The sequence below is a fragment of the Mytilus trossulus genome, chromosome 1, assembly GCF_036588685.1.
Source record: "Mytilus trossulus isolate FHL-02 chromosome 1, PNRI_Mtr1.1.1.hap1, whole genome shotgun sequence".
Taxonomy (NCBI): Eukaryota; Metazoa; Mollusca; class Bivalvia; order Mytilida; family Mytilidae; genus Mytilus; species Mytilus trossulus.
In genome coordinates this window covers 56,966,693-56,989,413 of record NC_086373.1, presented here as the reverse complement: position 1 = coordinate 56,989,413, position 22,721 = coordinate 56,966,693, and the positions used below count along the sequence as shown (strand labels likewise).

Sequence of the window (22,721 nt, the reverse complement as noted above, 5' to 3'; positions counted from 1 at the left end):
ATAGTCTGTTTTTACATCTTAAAAAATCACACAAAAGGTATACACATATCAATAAACTGATTTCAGTGCAAAAAACTTTTATAAAGTACACTCAGACATAGAGCTCAATTTAATGAAACACTTTGTTATGCTGGTCACTGTTTATTATCAAACTGCACCGCCATCCCCAAAAATATGCAAGTTAATCATTTTAGAAGTTGATTACAAAGGAAGTAAATAAACTGACTGAATTAAATGTAGGATATGTCCATGGGCCACATATGCCCCTGCATGTGAAAAAAATCACAAGTAAACTTCCACATATAGATGCAGGATTCACGTAATTTTGACTTTTTTGTGAATATAAGCATTGTGTATAAGTTTAGATATATTTGGTTGAGGCAAACTACAGTTGAAGAACAAAAACAACAGATTTAGCATGTTTCCTATCATCAGGCACAGTGTTGAGAGATATACACGATATAGGAAGATGTGGTGTGAGTGCCAATGAGACAACTCTCCATCCAAATAACAATTTAAAAAAAAGTAAATCATTATAGGTCAATCTACGGCCTTCAACACGGAGCCTTGGCTCACACCGAACAACAAGCTATAGAGAGCCCAAAAATTACTAGTGTAAAACCATTCAAACGGGAATAACGGTTTAATCTATATAAAAAAACGAGAAACACGTATATATTACATAAACAAACTGTACATGATATTTGATGTTTGTATCATTGGTACTCGTACCACACCTTCTTATATCTAATTACTCATGAACACCACCCAATATCGAACTTGATAGATCTGTGTTAGTGGGTAATAAGCATTAAGTATAAGGTTAATCACATTTGATTCAGTCAAACTTATTAAAGAGAACGAAAACAAAAAAAACGGCATTTTCTATGTTTTTAAAGGAACATGATAACTCATGAACGGCAAGAGTGACGCTACCAAATTTCAAATTTGATTTTTGTTATGGGGAAAAAAAGCATTATTACAGGTTAGGGAGATGTGGAGACCCCGCTTACATGCTAAACCCCGCCTTGTTCAGTATGCATATGCCTGTTGCAAGTCAAGAGCTCATAATTCAGTGATTGTCGTTTGTTAATGTGTAACAGTTACATATTTGTTTTTCGTTCATTTTTTAAACATGCATTTGTCCGTTTCTTTTCTCGTTTAAACTTCGTTTTATTGCGTTTTTCTATGTTGTGATGTTATACTATTGTTTTAGAAAAAGTGAAAAGGGTGTACCATTAACACATTTAATTCCTCGGCAAATTTTTGCACCTGTACTAAGTCAGGATTCTGATGTCCAGTAGTTGTCGTTTTTGTATGTTATTTATACGTGTTTCTCGTTTCTCTTTTTTTTATATAGATTAAATTTTGTATGGTTTGAATGGTTTACACTAGTAATTTGGGGCCCTTTTTATCTTGTTGTTTGGTGTGAGCCAAAACTCCTTGTTGAATGCCGTTCATTGATCTATAATAATTTACTTTTATAAATTGCTATTTGGTTGGAGAGTTGTCTCATTGGCACTCATACCACACCTTCCTATATATATTTGCTCATTGTTGAAGGCCGTATGGTGACATCTAGTTGTTAATTTCTGTGCCATCTGGTCTCTTGTGGGGAGTTCTTCTTTGGCATTCAATTTTACTTTTATAAATTGCTATTTGGTTGGAGAGTTATCTCATTGGCACTCATACCACACCTTCCTATATATATTTGCTCATTGTTTAAGACCGTAAGGTGTTAATTTCTGTGTCATCTGGTCTCTTGTGAAGAGTTCTTCTTTGGCAATCATGCCAGATTAGGTGGAGGGTGGGTATCTCGCTAGCATGTTTAACCCGCCTCATTCTGTATGTATGTGCCTGTCCCAAGGCCGGAGATTCATTAATTGTCGTTTGTTTATGTGTTACATATTTGCTTTTTGTTAATTTCTAGTACACAAATTAGTCCGTTTCTTTTCTTGTTTGAATTGTTTTACATTTTCATTTCGGTGCCATTCATAGCTGACTATGCGGTATGGACTATGTTAATTGTTGAAGGCCGTAGGATGACGTATAGCTGTTAATTTCTGTTTCATTTAGTCTTGTGTGGAGAGTTCTCACTGGCACTCTTGCCCATCTTCTTTTTTTATTTTGTGTTAACGTTTTGTAGTATTTGGTTGAGGCAACTGAAGTTAAGAGAACGGAACCTTTTTTTACGTTCGGGACGGACGGACCTTTACTACGCCCCATTACTTTGGAACCAGCAAAAAAGTTCTGACTATTGTGGTGGTGATATTCATCCGACTAGCACTGTTATTAACACATACACTATTTATAAAATTATTCGATCTTAATTTTGATATGGTTATTTTTGGCCTAATGATTACTTGCATGCCCTTTACAAGGAGTATCAAATTAGACGAATTTATTGTACATATACATATTTGAAATAATTATTTTTTAATTAAATGAAGCTAAAAAGACTTAAATTGATCATCACTTTCTTATTCATCCGTTTTGAACAAAACGATTTGTTACATATACTTCGCACGTATTTCTATCAAATCTGACAATATTACAAAGCCTATTAAATAAAATTCAGTCGAACTTAAAAATAAACGTGCAATCAAATATATATGCAAGTCGTTAACTGATCAATTAAGTGGCTAGATGCAGATATCGTTGACCAACTGAACGACAGGTCCTAATTATGCTGTTTTAAAAATTCTAGAAATAATAACGCAAATAAGGAATGATTAAATGAAAATAAATTGAAACAGAACGACTAAATTAAATAAATGGATGTTCGATATCATGTATATTTCGGTTTTTTTTTAAATCTATACGACGCTTTATTTTTATCTAGTTTCCTAATCCAAATTATTAGAATAAGAAGATAAATACCTTAAAGCTTGTTTTACCGTTGATCCTGAAATGTGTAATGTTATAAAACAATTTTAGCGTCTTTGACCTACTTTATCTTTTTATTCGAATGCTTGTGGTTATCTTCACTAAGTTCAACGGGAAAATTAGAACTATAAAATAGAACCCAGATGGAACCAAGAAGTCGGGTTACTATAACCAAACAACCCGGATGTTGGACCTGTTACCATAGTTTCTCACCAAAAAATCCGGATAGAACCAAGGTTCAGAACCAAACAACCTAGATGGAACCAAGGTTTAGAACCAGAGTGCCCGAAAACATTCTTATTGCATTCGGAATTCTTATGACTTTTATACCTTCTACGTATTTTCCGAATAATTTATTTATTTAGTATATTTATATATAATTACTTTTACTGTTAAATCTGTTTTTTTGTTATATCTACTTTACCTGACTCTGTATGTATGGTCGCAAAATACTTTGAACGACACAATTATTTTATGTCTACCTAAGGCGCAATTTTACACCAGTACTGAAACCTTCCATCCTTTATGGGTGGATTTCACGTAGATAAATAAAATCGTATAATATTAGCAAATGAGGATGACAAATTTGATGAATGCCTTTTTGTGCTTCTTCGTTACATTTGTAGTTTTTTTTAGTGATTAAGATGATAACACAATGTTGACTGCTGCACCCCTAATTTTGACATTTTCACCTATTGTGTCTGTTTGTTTTTTGTCTACGCATCTATGACAATGTAATGGAATTTGATGCGACTGTCATACAAGTGATAGGTTTAGCCAGTTATAAAACCAGGTTCAATTCACCATTGTCTGCAAAGAAAATGCCTGTACCAAGTCAGGAATATGGCAGTCGTTATCCATTCGTTTGATGTGTTTGAACTTTTGAATTTGCCATTTGATTTGGAACTTTCCATTTTTTTTATTTTTTTATTTTTTTTTAATTTTCCAAAAAGTTTAATGCGTTGCAGATTTTCTATAGGAATATGACAGTTGGTATCCATTCGTGTGATGTGTTTGATTTTTTTATTTTGCCATTTGATTAGTTACTTTCCTTTTTAAAATTTTCCGCGAAGCTCAGTATTTTTGTGATTTTACTTTTCAGTAAAATAAAAAGGATTTTCTAAATTTGAATAAATAATTTGAATACAAATTATAAGATTTAATTGCAATATACAAAACATAGGATGTTCTGTTGTTTAAAAAATTATAGTTTATTTCTTAATTATGTTATCATCGAACCTTATAAATGTTATCTGCAGAGATATTTCCTTTCAATATTTAACACAGGAACATATGCAAAAATGATTTAAAATTTACAATGTAAATAAATTGAATATATATATAGGACATATACCAAGGATCTATAAAGTGAAATATCTTGCAAACACTAAAACAATGATACAAAATTGTTGATTATTTTGACAAATATAGAAAAAAAGAAACTGTTGAAACATTCTTGGTAAAGTCGTACATGCAAAAATTAAAACAATAAAACTTAATAAATAAAATAATAGTCATCTATAATTCAATTTATTGGTTAAACTTTTTTTTTAATAAATACTTTGATATCAAATACATCAATATCAATACATTCAAAATGAATCGGCATACATGCAACTGCACAATTGACAAGCTTTACACGTGCAATGCTTTCAACGGTATTATGTATCCAAATTAGAAAACCTTTTTGGAACTACTTCTTAACCAAAAGACTCTGACCACCAAACACATCAAAGGATGACACAACAAAATTAATACGATACCCTAACATGCCCACTCTAACATCAACAACTTCTTCGTGTTAGTCAAGTAGATCCAGGCACTAACAGAATTTACGATTATCTAGTATGTAGCAGGAGTAATCCGCCCATATAATAGACGAATTCATTGGTGTAGCTGACGTTGAAGCAAAAAGTAAAATAAGAAAAATACTGAATTCAGAGAATAATCCAATCGGAAAGTCCATAATCACATGGCAAAATCAAATGAAAAAACACATCAAAAACGAATGGGCAAGAACTGTTATATTCCTGACTTGGTACAGGCATTTTCAAATGTAGAAAATGGTGGATTAAACCTGGATTTATAGCGCTAAACCTCCCACTTAGTTGACAGTCTCATCAAAGTCCGTTATATTTACAATGATGCGTGAACTAAAAAGACATAATACATAATAAAGTCAAAATATGGGTACAGCAGTCATCATCGTGTAACAATTTTAAAAGGAACAATTTAACAGAACACAAGAACATCTATCTACATACACATTTATTGATTCCCGTGTCTGACTTCAGAAAATTATATCCGAGTATTAGGTAAGACAATATGTATAACTTTTTATTTAATTTTCAGTTTGTGCAACAAAATTGCTCATTAAAACTATGATATCGACTTATGTCGTTTCATTGTTGTTATAACGTCATATCCTTTGCAAGTTCAAGACTTACACTATAAACTGCTCAGAGTCTGAATTGACCAGTTTTTGTGCTCGACCAGTAAAACGAGCACACATTTTACTCGACTTGTCTCGACATTGTCTCGACTGTACTTAACTGTACTTAAGTATACTCGACTAGGTCTCGACATTACTTAATTTGTCTGATTCAGATCTTTGTGTAGTCTAAAATGGTCTTGAGCAAGGCTCAACCTGTCTTGACTAGTCTCTACCAGTCTCGACACAGTCTCGACTAGGGTTGACCTTTAAATTTAGTTTCGACTGGTGTAAATCAGCCCATCTAACTAAATCAAATATTGATCTTACAAAATTCAAGCTTATTAGGTAGTTTGATTAATGGCTGTGAAATTAAAGAATGATGACAATCCAAGTTGATTTGAAAAAGTTATTAAAAAAATTAAAGTCGATATCTCTATTTTATCCAAAACTGCAAATTCTAGCTTTTCTGACCTAGATTAATTTTATTCTTGAATTTGACAGCAATACAAAAAAAAATGACCTGTGATTCAGTAAGCTTACTTTATATCAAAGATAGCTGCATAGTTTGATGAAAATCCAAGTTGATTTGAAAAAGTTATTAAAAAAATTAAAGTGTACTATCTCTATTGTGTCCGAATTGCAAATCCTAGCTTAATTTACCAAGATGACTTTAATTCTTAAATTTTACAGCAATACAACAAAAATGTATCTGAAATGGCATTCAGTAAGCTTGATATATCTATCTTAGATAGCTACATAGTTTGATGAAAATCCAAGATAATTTGAAAAAGTTATTAAAAAAATTAAAGTGTACTATCTCTATTTTGTCCGAATTGCAAATTCTAGCTTTTTTAACCAACATTACTTTAATTCTTAAATTTTACAGCAATACAACAAAAAAGTAAATGAAATGGGATTCAGTAAGCTTGATATATATATCTAAGATAGCTGCATAGTTTGATGAAAATCCAAGTTGATTTTAAAAAGTTATAAAAAAAAATAAAGATTTTATATAATAATTTTTATTTTTACCTATTGTAAAATTAAATTCTTTCATTTCACAGCATTAAATAAAACTACCTTATATGCTTGAATTTTGTAAGATCAATATTTAATTTAGTTAGATGGGCTGATTTGCACCAGTCAAAACTGAATTTAATGGTCAATACTAGTCGAGACAGGTCGAGACAGGTCGAGCCTGGGTCAAGACCATTTCAGACTACACAAAGATCATCAAGTACTGAATCAGACTAATTAAGTAAAGTCGAGACCTAGTCGAGTACATTTAATTACAGTTAAGTACAGTCGAGACAATGTCGAGACTAGTCGAGTAAAATGTGTGCTCAATTTTACTGGTCGAGCACAAAGACTTGTCAATTCAGACTCTGAGCAGTTTGTAGTGTAATGAAACAGTTCCGTTCACTAATCATAATTCCTTTTGTGGATATTTAGTACTATGAATATATAAAAAAGAAGATGTGGTATGATTGTCAATGGGACAACTATTCACAAAAGACCAAAATGACACAAATATTAACAACTATAGGTCATCGTACGGCCTTCAACAATGAGCAAAGCCCATACCGCGTAGTCAACTATAAAAGGCCCCGATAAGACAATGTAAAGCAATTCAAACTAGAAAACTAACGGCCTTATTTATTTAAAAATATGAACGAAAAATCAAATATGTAACACATAAACAAACGACAACCACTAAATTACAGACTCCTGACTTGGGACAGGCACATACACAAATAATGTGGCGGGGTTAAACATGTTAATGGGTTCCCAACCCTCCCCCTAACATGGGACAGTGGTATAACAGTACAACATAAGAACGAACTATAAAAATCAGTTGAAAAGGCTTAACTCATCAGATAGACAAAAAATACAAGTGGACGTGGCAGGGAACTTATACATCCCGATACAAAAAGACAAAATGAACAGATCTGAGAGTACTCGCAGTTATCTGACAGCTAGTTCAAAGCCACTAACAACTAATACAAGAATCATGCCTCTAAGACTAATCACTCAATCCTTACACATCCAACATAATAGATTTAGTGTAAAGACGTCATAAACAGCCAGAGAAGAACATGACCGTGTGCAATGCCAAGTTACAGGTATCGACAGATTGTAGATCCATGAAAATGTATATGTATATGACATACTAGTAATATTTAGGTAGCTTTTAATCTACTGATAACAAAATCAATATTTATACCAATAAAAACAATATTCAATGATGGTATTACAGTGTTGAATATGTAACCTTTTAGAAGAAGTTTATTTAAAGGAGCAACAAGTTTACTTGGATCATTTCTAAATTTCAGGGCACGGTTAACAACATTTCCGTAAAAATGAGGATGTTCTATCTCGTTTGAAATAAGTTTTCTACAGGTACAACCAGACTTCAAAACCAAATTTTTATATCTATGGAAAAATTTAGTAAAGGTTTTAAGTAATTTATGGTAACGATATCCCTGGTTTTAATAATTTACCAGTAATACATAGGTTGCGTTCGTTAAAATCAAAAACGTCACAACAGACACGGGCATAGCGAACAAGTTGTGAAATATAAACACCGTGAGATGGTGCCAAAGGAACATCACCATCTAAAAACGGAAAATTAACAATAGGGAACGAAAAATCGTCTCTCTTGTCGTAAATTTTAGTGTGTAGTTTCCCGTTTAAAACCGAAATATCTAAATCCAGGAAAGGACAGTTATTACCGAATACATTTGATTTATTTAAAGTAAGTTCCTTGGGGTAAACTTCAGCAGTATATTGAGAAAATTCTTGATTATTTAACGAAAAAATTTCATCAAGGTAACGGTAAGTGTTGATGAACTTATCAATTAAATGCAATTTCGACGGGTCTTTACTGAGTTTAGTCATAAACCGTGACTCGTAACAGAGAAAAAAACAAGTCTGCTATTAAAGGTGCACAATTAGTGCCCATGGGGATACCTACAACCTGTCGATAAACTTTGTTGCCGAAACGTACGTAAATATTATCAAGGAGAAAATTAACAGCTTCAATCATCTCATCACACCTCCAGTATGTATATCTAGCATATTTACCTTTCTCACTAGAGAAGAAGGCTTTAAATGTGTTGCAGCAAATATATCTACATTCAGCTTTACCAAACGACCATTTAATTAAATAGGAAAACTTTTGTTTAATAAGATAATGTGGAAGTGTAGTGTAAGGAGTAGAAAAATCAAAACTATTAACAGAATCAAAAGGACCATCAAAAGCCCGTAATTTGTCTAAAACATCCAAAGAATTTTTTACACTCCAAAAATGGATTATACCACTATGTTCATATATTTTATTACAATAGTTTATGATAAGTTCTATAATAACAGTTAATGAACTAGTTAAAAGCACTGACAGATTAGATGTAGAACACTTAATAGAGGCCGAGATGAAACGATATTTAAATGTTTTTTTGTGCAGTTTAGGTAGCTAATACATAGTAGGGACCTTCAAATGTTCAGAAGAAGCCTTAAGCTTTGATGTGGTTGTGATATGCTTGTTTACTATGTGACTCTCTGTGAAGCGGATGGACTTGAATGTAGATGAATTTACAATTTCATTTTTAAGAACGTCCGTGTACTATTTTCGTCATACCACAACCACATTGTTGGCTGCTTTGTCGGCCGGTACAAACACAAACCGCTTTGTAAGTATTTGAAGTTTATTTCTTATTCTGGAAATAGGTGTATTATGTACTCTATTATTTACTTTTAAATTATTTTCAAAATGTGATATTCTCTTATCTACCACATTCATACATTCATTTAAATAAGAATCAAGAGATTTTTTAACAGATTTTCCCGTTAACATCATTTTTTACAAAATGAGGAAAGAACATCTTTAGTGACTTGACGACACTCTTTCCAATCTATTTTAGATGGAGAACGATATTTTGGTCCTTTTTTCAAAAAGTGTTTAACCTCTCTGTCCTGGACGATATTGAAGTCCCCTGTAATAACATGGCCATAGGGAACATATCTAAACTTCGATGATTCACAGTTTCAAGTTAAGGGAGTACTACTATCTATATTCACGTCTGATGTAACCGACGTATAATTAAAAATTTTAACTTCTGCTGGGTTTTTTGTATGTGTATGAAATTATAGGTGGTTCTATATTATCAAAATAGGGAGGTATAAAGTTTTGAACGGTAGAATCATTAAATATCAAAAGGTCAACAGAGAGTGCAACGATTTTTTTCTTATTCAGAAATATTATAATGTATTGTCAACTTTTCAGGGGGTATGTGATTTCTCAACTCTGTTACGTATTTAACAGCCCTGCTGATGACAATATTTACTCTGACGGTATGAAAAAACATGACAAATAACACAAACATTCGAAAAGGATTTTAATGTTGATAAATATTTATATTCAAAGAAGGTGCTTATGAAAGCAACAATATTTCAATAGATCATCGGTTAGTCGAGTATCATTTTGGTATTCGATACTCGGTACTTTTAAGCGATACTTGAGCACTCGTTGACATCCATAAGTATTATCATATAAACAGTTATATCGGATATAGATTTCGACATACAAATAAATCGAAGTTATGGTCTTTGGAATAAAAATAATGTTGACAGTCACAAATTAAGGCTTAGAAACAAGAACGTCTATTTGCAATGATACTTGTATTGGAACTCTGAAATCGCTAACGTCACAACAACGGTGACGTCGTGTACAATAGAGAGCGGTAGCGGGAACACCTCAAGTGCAATACTTAACAGTAACCAATAACATGCAAATTAGTGTACACGCACGTTTGATAGTATGTGATGCAATTTAGAGTTTTAGTTGATTGTATTTTTTATTCATGAGCATGTAAGTGTCGTAATTTTGAATCATTACACACAGGTGGAAACTACAAAGTCAAAATCTGTATGCTTTAGTATGAAAACGTAATTCAAATAATGAAATTCCATAATAATCAAAATTGTATTGATCAACAATTAAGAAGAATACAAAACGTATAGTATTTAAATTTTTTAACTGTTTTGTTCCCATCCATCGCCACCACAGGTAGGCATTAGTATACCGCTGTTCGAAGTTCATAAATCGATTGAGAACAAATCCGGGTTACAGACTGAAACTGAGATAAACACATCAAATATAACAACGACACAACAGAAACACTAAAATGCAACAAACACAGAAACAACCTATATTATAGCAATTAACAACATTTATATAGATGAATCAATGCTTATCATGGGATCCTTGGTATGCATGAAATACATGTTTAAGAATAAGATTGTTAAATAAACAAATATATACATAAGTCACCGTCACAGTCGATTTATGTTTCATGGCTATTTAATTAGTGTATTTCCAATTCGCGTTTTCTTTAAATGCATGCATTTTGGTTTAAGAATGCAAATGTAAAATCGTTCAGGCGAAGAAATATGTAGAAATATTGATAAATTCAGTGGGTTCAATCTATATTGATAATCTTCCGAAGTTCTACCCAATTAATACAAATACAAGATTTTTGGATAATGTAATTGTGATGTGTCAATACATATGCCCAATCATTGTATTTTTATGGTTTGTTGTGTGGTTTGAGTAAACAAAAGTTAAAAAATAGACGGTAAGAATGATATAACAGTAAACAACATATTTCTAAATATTCATTCAAGTATATGATATTGAAGACATTATCTTGAAATGTGATTTCACATTTACAAAATGCGTATTGATAACCGATGCACATTTGAATACCGAATCAGAAATTATTACGCGTAATTGTAGTTCTGTAATTTTGTTCAAAGAAATTGTTATGGTAACATTTTTCTTTAATCTGTTTCTCTGATATTAATTTGTCTCGAACGTAAAGTACAGACACTAAGGTAAGTACAGTTTCATGAAAGCACGCTTTCAAAGGAAACTCCTTACAATTTCATGCGGATACAAATCTGTTACTCAAAACTGTCGAAATGGTAGTGCATGACATAATTTATCAAAGGTAACAGGTTTATAATTTCATACACCAGACGTGCGTTTCATCTACATAAGACGCATCAGTATCATTTAGATTAAACAATTTAGAACGCCTAACAAGTATAAAGTTGAAAATCATTGAGTACCCAAAATTTCTAAAACGTTGAGCCAAATACGTCTATGCTAATCTATGGTAAACTATGCCTGGGATAGGAACAGCTTTAGTATTTCTAACAATTCATACTTTTGCGAATGGAAAATTAAAAAAAAAAGACCATATAATTAATATTTATGACAACACCGGAGTTAAACCGAACTAAATATTCAAAACATGTTTTTCTGTCAATCATTTTTTTGTTTTTGTTAGTGGCACATCAATTCATAAACCAGTTGTTGGCATGATACAGGTTACGTTCTTCTCATATATTTCATGATGGTATGAAACTACACCCTTATTGATATAGATTGTACTCTATTTACCTATGATGCAGACATAATCTTTCAATCAGTTTGATTGAGGGCGAGAGCTTGCTAGTCAGTAACTGCAAGTAGTCCTTTGTTCTTTTATGTATAATTGTCAGTTTGTTGAGTTTCTTTTGTCACTTATTCTGACACCGGACAAAAACTTATTTCAAACTGACTTTTACTGTGCGTATTGCTATGTGTTTTATCATTCTAAACTGACCAGAGTTATAGACGGAGGGTTTATATCTCTTTTTTTTTCTCTTTTTTTCAAAGTTTAAATGTAATTCTTTATTATCTCTCTTGTCATGTGCCTGCACCATAATTGTTTCCTTATGTCAGATACAAACATGTACATGATCAAATTGCTCAAAATATTTAATTGATAAGACATGATTACTTTATCGACTTGCTCTCCAATAACTAAGAATAACCGTGTAGAGAAATTATCAATTAAATTATTAATTAACATATAATCAAAGAGAATTAAACTAAAACACCAAATCACAATCTTGAAAACTTAAAGCATTTAACATTCCCAATTAGCTTTTCGGTGGACAAATCCTTCTTAATCATTCATAACTGTAAATATTACTCCTCCACCACTGGATCAATGTCATAATTGATATTTTTCTCTTGAATATAATGATCTTTGATAGTCTGTTTGAATTTAATCAAGACTCTAATTTCCGTGTACGCCCAACCCTCCATCTAATCTGACACATTCCCCAGTTGTCATAGCACTCTTATCACTAAGAAGGAAAACTACACTGTTTACTACATCTTCTACCCCTATAAATTTGCCTAAAGGGATCCTAGCCATCATTGGCTCACTTTTTGCAGGATCACTCCAGTTCATTTTGGCCATATCTGTCCATGTTACTGTTGGCTTAATACTATTGACTCGTATTGTATGAGGCCCAAGTTCCAATGCCATACATTTAGTAAGCATATCAACAGCCGCTTCACTTGAACAGTATGCAGCATGATCCATCAAGGCATCTTGTGAGGCAGCACTTGATATGTTAACTATGCTTCCTCCTTCTCCTCTTTCAACCATTGCTTTGGCTACTACCTGTGATACATTGAAAACAGCATTGAAGTTGACATCCATAACATAATCCAAATCTTCTTTTTTCATTTCTGTAAATTTTGCTTATTTTCCTACACCAGCATTATTGATTAGCAAATCAACTGGTCCTATCTTGGCTATTGTCTCCCTTGTTTTATCCCATTCTTGAGGGTCAATTTGGACAACATGTATTGAGAGTAACTCTTTTTTTTAAAGTGTCAAGATCACACTGTGTTCGACTAAGAGCATAAGTATCAGCACCACATTCTACCAATGCTTTCTTTCCATCGAATTTTATTTCCATCCTCCTCCCCCTTTGTAAAACGTTTTCGTGATCTGGAGGGTTTAGATCTCACAAAAAATGTTGAACCCCGCCATATTTTTGCGCCTGTCCCAAGTCAGAAGCCTGTAGCATTTGTTTTATCTTGTACTTTTTTTGTTAATTTTATTTCATTTATATGTTATGGAGTTTAGTGTGACGTTCATTTTAGCTCAACTAGTAGTTCTATGTTTTAGTAGCCAACTGAGGACATGCTCCGGGTTTGGAAATTTCTGGCTGCGTTGAAGACCAACTGGTGGCTTACTGATGTTTTATGTTTTTATATCGGGTTGTTGACTCTTTAGCATATTCCCCATTTCCATTCGCAGTTGTATAAGCGAGACAACAGAGTTTCATTGCAAACCACATTGATATGATCATGAACATTGAACAATAAACATTAAACATGACATAATCAGTTCAACTTGCTAATTGCAATAGTCTGCCTCATATCTTTTCTTACATCTAGAAATTGACAATGAGGATCGGTTGAAAATAAAATTGTACGACACAAGAGATCATTTCAGCTTCCTAAATGTGAACGTTCTATTTCTATGTTGCAACATTCCAGCAAGGCCTGCATCTCCCAATTGATACAATATTTTCTGGTTTGTATTTCTTATCATGATTCCCTTGATTGCTGCTCACAAGGCAGCTATTTCATCAAGAGTTCCAAATAGTGAAGTTGAAATCACAACTTCTTAAACTTTACTTACGACATCACGAGTTGAATGGCCGTTGTGGAAAGACCGCTGCACAGATGACATCTGATATGTTCCTTATAATGTAACTACAATCCCCTTTCTACCAAATTAGACTCTTTTTCGGATTTTTGATAACATGAGTTTTTGATTGAGTTCGTATTGCTAAGCCTTTAACTTTTATGTTGAGTCTTGTGTGCTTTTATTTGTCTGTTTGTTATTTTCTTTTCTAGACAGGGTGTTGTCAGTTTATCTTTTATATAAGCTTTGGATTCCAAACATTTTGCCACGAGCATCACTGAAGAGACATGTATTGTTGAAATGCGCATTTGGTGCAAGAAAGTTGGTACCGTTAATTTTATTATCATCTGTTGATTGTCAATCTGGACCTCTTCATAAAGTAAAATCGAGTGTTGCTTCAGTAAATGATTGATCATGGTTCAAAACGATTGATCTTATTCAGTATCAGGTTTAGTATGTATAGTATATTACATGGTCTAATCTTTCAAAAATTTTCATTCGAAAATTGAATCCATATCAGCATGCTTTGAAAACATTTGTGTTCCCTTGTGAAATAATTTTGATAGCAACTTCAGATGGAGAATAAGATTAGGAGGATAAGGCTACAAATATAGTCTACAAGTTAAGTCTAGTATTTTGATTAAACTATGCGGGCATTAACCATTTTGTCATATACATGTACAAAATGTGCAATCAGGAAGGAATCCTATCAATTTACTCTAAAACTTTTAAAAGTGATCAATTACATCTGGTTTGCACTGTAAAAGATTAATTGATGATATATTGTAATTAGAAATTGTAAGATTTCTGATACAATGAGATTACATAATAAAATGTAATATATTTCATCAAATAACGATAATTACTGTTTATCATTACCCTAAGCAAGGTACTACATTCTTTTACTCATAATTGATTTGAGTGTTCGCCGTCGCAGGTAATGACTCTATTGTAAATCGCCTTGTGCAAAGGCATTTTTTAGGCGTTTTTTTTTTACTACGTATATTTATGGTCATGTTTGTTATTTTACCAACTCCGTCTATCTGTACCTTTGTTATAAGAGCTGGGAGGGGAATATGTGTCTTGAAATTGTCTAGGAACATCACGGAGACTTCTTTTCCTAGTTTCCTCTCATGTCGTGCTGTAAAACCAAGGACCCAAGTTAAGGAGGATTGTCGCGCCTTTAAAAATATATAATACCCAAACTACATTTTGAATTAGCCTGTGACAGGTCATGAACCAGAAATTCAGTGGTTGTTGTTTGTTGTTGTTTTGTATAGAAAACAAACCGTTATTTTTCCTGTTTGAATTGTTTAACATTTTACATTATACGGTGCCTTGTATAGCTTGTACGTTGTTAAAGTCCGTACTATGACATGTAGACCGAATCTTTCTACGACAGGTTATCGAGTTGACAATCATAATTTAACTTAATGAATAAGACCTCCTTAAAAAAGATTCTGAAAATTCAACACTAAATAATATTTTTTCGGTTTTGGTTTGTTACCCCGATTTTGTTTTTTGTCCATGGATTTATGAGTTTTGAACAGCGGTATACTACTGTTGCCTTTATTTAAGCAGTTCTTCTCTTTGTTAATAATAATGGTTATCACTTGAGGAAAGTTTGTTATCTTACAACTTTTATCATATATATTTCATTTCTAACCAATCAGATATGATTCGAATACTAGCAAGAGTTAAAATTTACATTAAAATACATAACATTTACTAGTTAATCAGCTTTAATTTTTACGGTAGTTTTGATCTGAAAAGCTCTTGAAAACAGATTTTTGTTTGAATTACAAATGTAAGACATTGCGGTGAATTAAGTTCTGCTAAAGCAATTTTCTCGCAGACTATGGCCGGTCTATCAAAGTAGCTGAGTCTGAATATTTGATGAAAGAGTGAGCATGTGGTCCGATTTTTAAGAGAAAGTTAAGACGACAACAGTGCTTTAAGACTGAAATTCATTTACTAGTGAAACGATTATAAAATGTCAGGTAAAGTAAGGTTACAGCAGATTATCGAATTTAAAATTTTATCGACACTTACTGAAAATGTCACAATCAAGAATATGACGTAATCGGTACAATTCCAGATAAGACTACGGTATCCAGAGACATAATAATGCGAAAACAGGTTGTTAGTCAGTGGAACAGGAGAGTTTTCTTATAATAGTAAATTAAATAGACGTCGTCCAGGGTTGTAAATTGCACCTACTTATGTTTGATTACTTGTTGTACGAATTGAGTAATAGGATAAAATGAATCACAAAGTGCTCCAAATAACACATTTAAGGTGATACCTATCACTTTCACTAAAATTAATTTGGCTCGTTTAATTTTCATAAAAAATTGACAAAGTATTTACTTTGATCCTTTAACAAAAATATAAAAAGAATCAAAAAATTTTAACCACCCGTTTTGTCAGAAAAATTACACTGGTCATTACGCAGTTTGACAAACACCAATTTTGATCATTGAGAAGCTTAATATTCCCTTTACTATACAACGCAGTTAAAACGTTTAGCTGATTTTACAGAGTTGACTCCCAGTTGTATTCGGTACCACATTAAACAAAACGCTTTTGATAACCAATAACCTGTATACTTCTTCTTTTTGCAGGATCCATGTTTTTAAAGGTTTTCTGATACCAAAATATTGGAAAATTGATGGAGTATTCGAAACTTGTTGTGATCATTATTTCCATGTCTTTATTCATAATACTGTTCAGTCAAACAAGATTAAGAACTATTGAAAAGAATGTAGACCGTACACAACCTATTACTGAGAAAACGACTATTAAAAGGAAATCATATTTTTCAACATATTTAGAGGACATAAACAAAACAAGGTTAGAATGTGGCCAGCTGTGTAATACTTCACGAAAAGGAACTCCGGGGATTTTTTTTGATAAAATTACAGCCGCTATAAATTGTGAAGCTTTATTTCAAAACGAATATGTTGATTCATCTCATGGACTTGCGCATGCTCCGAGAAAAATACCTTCGGTTTTATTGAATGATTATACGATGAATGGACTAATAAAAGTGCACACGGCTTATTTCAACCAACCATACCTTGGTAGTACTGCGAGGATACCTATTTGGACTAAATCTTTACTCAAGGAGTATGTAGCGCGAGCAAAAGAAGGTAAACTGTTTGGTACTTACGGAATATCTGAAACTAACGCACTAAGGGACGGACTACAACATGCACCAGGAGTGATAGGAGGGCGTGTCCTAGTCATAGGATCGGAGAAACCATGGGTTGAAGCATGCTTGCTTGAGATAGGCGTTAAAAGTATTGTGACACTTGAATATGGAAGGATCAAATCTGAACATGAGCAAATTTCAACGATGGTTCCATCTGAATATAGACGAACGTTTTTAGATAAAACATTAGGATTATTTGACGCAGTTGTATCATTTAGTTCCATTGAACATTCTGGACTAGGAAGGTATGGGGATTCTCTGAATCCGTGGGGCGATTTAATAGTAGTGGCTAGAGCTTGGTGTGTAACAAAAACAAATGGGTCTCTGGTACTCGGTGTACTTTATGACTTAAATGGGGATTACATTACATTCAACGCACACAGGTGCTATGGAAAAAAACGATACCCATATCTAACAACAAATTGGAGGCAACATTATTTGGGAAAAGGAATTCAACGTGTTCATGTGTTTACAAAATAGAAGTATTTATGCAATTATTAAATATTGGTATGCCTGATACTGGTACTAGTATAATAGTGACAAAGCTTCCAAAAAGAGTCATGTCAATAATAAGTCAATGATAATGACGTACGACGACATCGATATATCTTCGAGTTTGCGAAAATTTATCAGTATCGTGTGCATCTTGCATTGATGACCTTAGATGTAGTTGACAAGTCTGTTGGAGTTTTAGGTCATAAAATATAGATAAAATCAATGTTGTTTATTCTCTTACTTCGAACTTTTAAACTTTTTAATCGATCATCGCCGTCTTTTCACGAAAAAAAGCGTAAAGGATTATAAGCCTTGTTTTTTTTATTAGTTTTTGTCAGTAGTTTGAGTCTCGAAAAAATTTCAATCACATTCACATTCAGGAAATGCTAAACTTCTATATACACGTACACTAGTAAGTGAATGAATAGATGACCTTAACCTCACTTTCTCAGTTGATTGATTTACATTTTTATAATACCATCATATTCCTAGTTTTAAAACGAAACAGTTTCCTCTTTTTAACATGCTCATTTTATCGCTCGTTAACAAAATATCAATAACTGGGTTCATATGACTTTGATATTGAGGGTGTGTGTAATATTACACCAGAGAACAGTTAAAGCATAAATGTTTCTCCTTACAATGCACTTGTTTCCCGATATGTCGCACGTTTTGCATGTATTCGGATGATGCTATTCCTCACAAAACAAGCATTTCATACATTTAAGTGATCGAAAGTTTTCCCCATTCTTTCAGTTAATCGTTCCATAAACACACGAAGCGGTCAATGGCATGAATGATTCGTCATGACTTGCACATATAACTGTCATATGACCTGTACGCATAATTCCCTCTTTATTGCTACTACCAATATATATATATCCAAGTAATCGTTTTACGTCAGCGCAGACAAAACAATAAAATTTTATATATAAAGTGTTCAAGACTTATTGCATCTAATAAAACATCTCTCATTGCTACGTTCTGATAGTAATTTTCACGTTTATTCTGGTAATTAAACTCACAAGTCATGTCTTATATGCCCCCAAAACGTCAATAGTCCCATGTTAACCAAAACAGTTGCATAAAAATTCCTTAATTTTAGACTTATAACAAGTGTTTGTCACAAGGGAGCAACTAAACCAAGAGTTTCCAATGTGCAGTTGAAGTCATCCCTACATTAGGTAACGGACACTATCACGAGTCGGTTGACCATTTCAAATATCTGTTTTACAGATCAACCAACTAGCGAATATGCATCATGTCATGTACTGTTATGTTTTTGTCAATTTAATTTATATCTATTGTCTGATTGGTTTTAAAGGTAATCTTTCGAAAGTTCAAAACAATTCTAAAAAAATATTGCATGACACGGCATTCAATTAATCTAAACAATCAAAACATACTGTAATATGATTGGCGTATAAATATCATACTATCGTAATTACAGAACTTAACGATTTGAGTATTTCTTAGTTATGATAAGAATTTTAAGCTTTAACTAAGAGAATATGAAATGAAATGATCTGACTTTAATGAACACTTTAGATGATTCCTGTCAAAATTTTGAGTTTTAATGCAAAATATTATTGTTTCCTTATCGGTGACCTACATATTTTATTTGCCTATTCTTATAAGCTATATGTAAGTTTTTTATAGTACATTTATTTTTATATTACAGTTTTGGACCAAGTGTCATAGACATTTTTTTTTATATTCCGATAAAAATATGTCAACACCTCTATTTTCTCTATCATTTCTTTGAAAAATGATCCCTTTTACATTCCTATCTAAAATTAATATTTTGAGCTCAAAATGGTCCGGGACCCCTATTATTGTTTGAACAATTTGAGTCACTCTCTATAAAGATTAAAACAATAAAATACGGACTTCTGACAGTAACTTCGAATAGGCCGGAGCCACTTTAAAAGATATGTTGTGAAGCAACAACGCGCATCTAGTGCAATAAAAGTGGTTTTGTTTATGTTATGACTACCACTGACTAGATACATCTGCTATTATGTCCGGGGGGTATCACTAGCCTAGTAGTACTTTGATACTGGCATGCAAATATTAAATCTTATTTTTTAGAAATTAACACAAAATATTTGAAAGCATATTATATCAATGTATCGTTGTCAAGAAAAGCTTTGATTTCTGATCCGCTATTAGTTATGTCCTTGTTGGTTTGATCAGCTCTTCAAAGTTGGTATTATGTGTTTATATATAAAACATGTTTGCATAATAATCACTGAATCGACATGTTCTTCGAATTGAGCATCTGGTATAATCACAATTGGAATGTTTATGACATTTCTAACAAAGGGTCGTTTCCTCACATTTTAATGAAACTACTCGCACACATGGTAAAGATAACAAAAACTGTAAAATAAAGGCAACAGTAGTATACCGCTGTTCAAAACTCATATATCGACAGAGAAAAAATAAATCTGGGTTACATACTAAATCTGAGGGAAATGTATGAAATATTAGAGAACTACGACACAACAAAAACACAACATCAAAATCTAAAACATACAGAAACTAATTATAATGTAACAATGACCATTTTCCGGAGTTGGTACAGGGCATTTTATGAAAAAATGGTGGGTTCAACCTGGTTTTGTGGCATGCCAAACCTCCCCCTTGAATGGCAATGTTAATTATAACATTGAAATGACAACATCACACGACAGGGCTACAATAAATAAATGGGAGAAAATAAAGGACAGAGAAACAAACGAATAATAGCCATCAAAAGGTACCAGGTTAATGTTTGTATACGCCAGACGTGCGTTACGTCCACACAAAACTATAGTCAGATGAAAAAAAGATTGAAAACCAAAACAAGTACAGAGTTGAAGATCGTCGAGGACCAAAAGTTCAAAAATTTTTGACAAATACGGCCAAGGTTATCCGACTAAAAAACATTATTATTATTAAGAATAATACATAGTTATGCAAATAGTAAAAAAAAAATGTGGAAAATACTAAACGGAAAATCTCTTAGCAAATGACGAAATAATAAGCTCAAACACATCGAACGAATTGATAACAACTGTCATATTCCTGACTTGGAAAAGATAATGTCTTATGTAGAAAAAATTGATTTAACTTTTATAACTAGTTTTCATGTAACCTCTAACTTTTATGACTTTGTAAATTTCTGCACATCCAGATCACAAATATTTGTTTGTATAGTAACTCTATTGAAGTAAAACAAAAAAAACTTAACCGCACATGAATGATGTATGTCGTGCGATATAACATGTTTTTATTGATACATGTGTTAAAAACATATATAAAATACTCTTTACTTTCATGATATTTTCTATGTAATGAACATACCAGAAGTGTTTAATTTAGTTTATCATTATTGCATAAATGATATTAGTAACATCCTGGACTATATCTATGTCGTACGTAAAGACAACAGTAGTATACCGCTGTTAAAAAAGTCATAAAATAGATTAAGAGAAAACAAATCCGTGTTACAAAATCAAACAGAGAGAAGCGCATCAATTATAAGAGGAAAGAATCTGGCAATGTTTAATAAACCGTTAAAATGACAACATTACATGACTGGAATATAGTACAAATACACGCAAGAACACCAAAGACATATAAATTCATAACTAAACAAAATAATAGTACATTTTGACATGTTAAACACAGAATAACAACCAATACCTACAATTAATCAAAACAGTACTCAAAACAGCTTACAGTGACTTGACTGTTAGTGTTGCTCTCTACCAATTGCTACTCATTCGAAATTTTGACCATATTGCAATTTGTTTTATTAAACCAAATTGTATAACTGCTCAGAATATTGAACAAATTGTTCAGTAAAAATGTGAAGTGCAAGGTGATTGAATAAAACATAAACTAGTCAACAGAAGAAACGATACACGAATTTGAAATAAAATTGATCGACAAGTATTAAATATAAAACAAAATAAGATACACTTTTTTAAAAGCTTTCATTTACAATGTATGCACATGTGATAATGGAAATCAAAACTTGTCGGAAATAACTAAATTCCGTGTTAACGATCATAGGGTGCAAATTTGTTTTGCGGGATGGTGAATAAAAATCGACACATAATTTTCGAAGTTCTAAATAAAATTTCAAATTTGTTTTAAAATATTTAATATGCTAATCAAGTTATGTTCATGTTGTAACTAATTGTTTTTGTTCAAATTTTTGGGATGAAAAGTGTTTTTTGAAATCTCAAACATGCAAAACAAACATTTTTCTTTTCTCAAATCAATGCTTTAGATATGAAAACAATACACATTAAATTTGGAACCTATATCGGACTAGTTTTAAGACTGTTATCGCTTTTGAATATCACATTACACATACTGTCTATGGTAAATCAGTTGATAATGTATACATTTTAACGATTTCTCGTGGGGCCGAACTTTGCTTAACAAATAAACGAAGAAACTGTATGATTTTTAAAAACAAATTGATTGCAAACATTGCCTTTACCTGTAAATGAGAGGTTGGCATCATTAGTTGAAACTTCTGTTTTTAGAATTGTCGTTTTATGTAACTTTTGTAAAAAAAAAATCTCAAAAAAAGTCACGAAAGCAAAATTATTTTTTTTAACAGATTTATATTAGTCTATCAGTTTGTATAGGTAAATTATAGTCATTACCATGATTAAGGTGAACATATTATTATTATTTGCTATAAAAAAATATCCAAACTGAGATTTCTTTTAGTTTCTCTTTCTAAAAGTATTCTATATTCATAAAAACCAGATATCATTTTAAATAAAACATCATGAATTCAGTAAAATATGTGTAAAATAACAATTTGCTATTTTTGCTTTTTAATAAAGACTTTGTGAAAGAAAAAATGATTGTCTCCCCATGTAAACTGACTTCAAACATATTTCAATTTAACACATGTTTTCTTGAATATGATATGTTTTAATTCACATAATGTCTGATTCTTATGAATATAGAAGACTTTTCGAAAGAAAAACTATATGAAAACTTAGTTTAGACATTTTTACAGCAATTCAAAATAACAAGTTCACCTTAAGCATGGTAATAGCTATAATATTTATAGATTATTACATGGCAATTTCCTGATGGCCGTGGTATTAGCCCTATCTTA

The 22,721-nt window shown here is 32.1% G+C and overlaps 2 protein-coding genes across 2 annotated transcripts; one reads left to right on the top strand and one right to left on the bottom strand.

Annotated features, from left to right (window-relative positions):
* The first annotated feature begins 10,830 nt into the window (after positions 1-10,830).
* Positions 10,831-17,780, top strand: LOC134708992 (uncharacterized). Its single transcript, XM_063569331.1, has 2 exons — positions 10,831-10,953; positions 16,503-17,780. Exon 2 carries the CDS (start codon positions 16,550-16,552, stop codon positions 17,570-17,572), a length of 1,023 nt encoding a protein of 340 aa, XP_063425401.1. The 5' UTR covers positions 10,831-10,953; positions 16,503-16,549; the 3' UTR covers positions 17,573-17,780.
* LOC134680741 (D-erythrulose reductase-like) lies at positions 12,448-12,941 on the bottom strand. The gene has a single exon (XM_063539991.1). The coding sequence runs from the start codon at positions 12,904-12,906 to the stop codon at positions 12,448-12,450; it is 459 nt and encodes a 152-aa protein (XP_063396061.1). The 5' UTR covers positions 12,907-12,941.
* Positions 17,781-22,721: the final 4,941 nt, after the last annotated feature.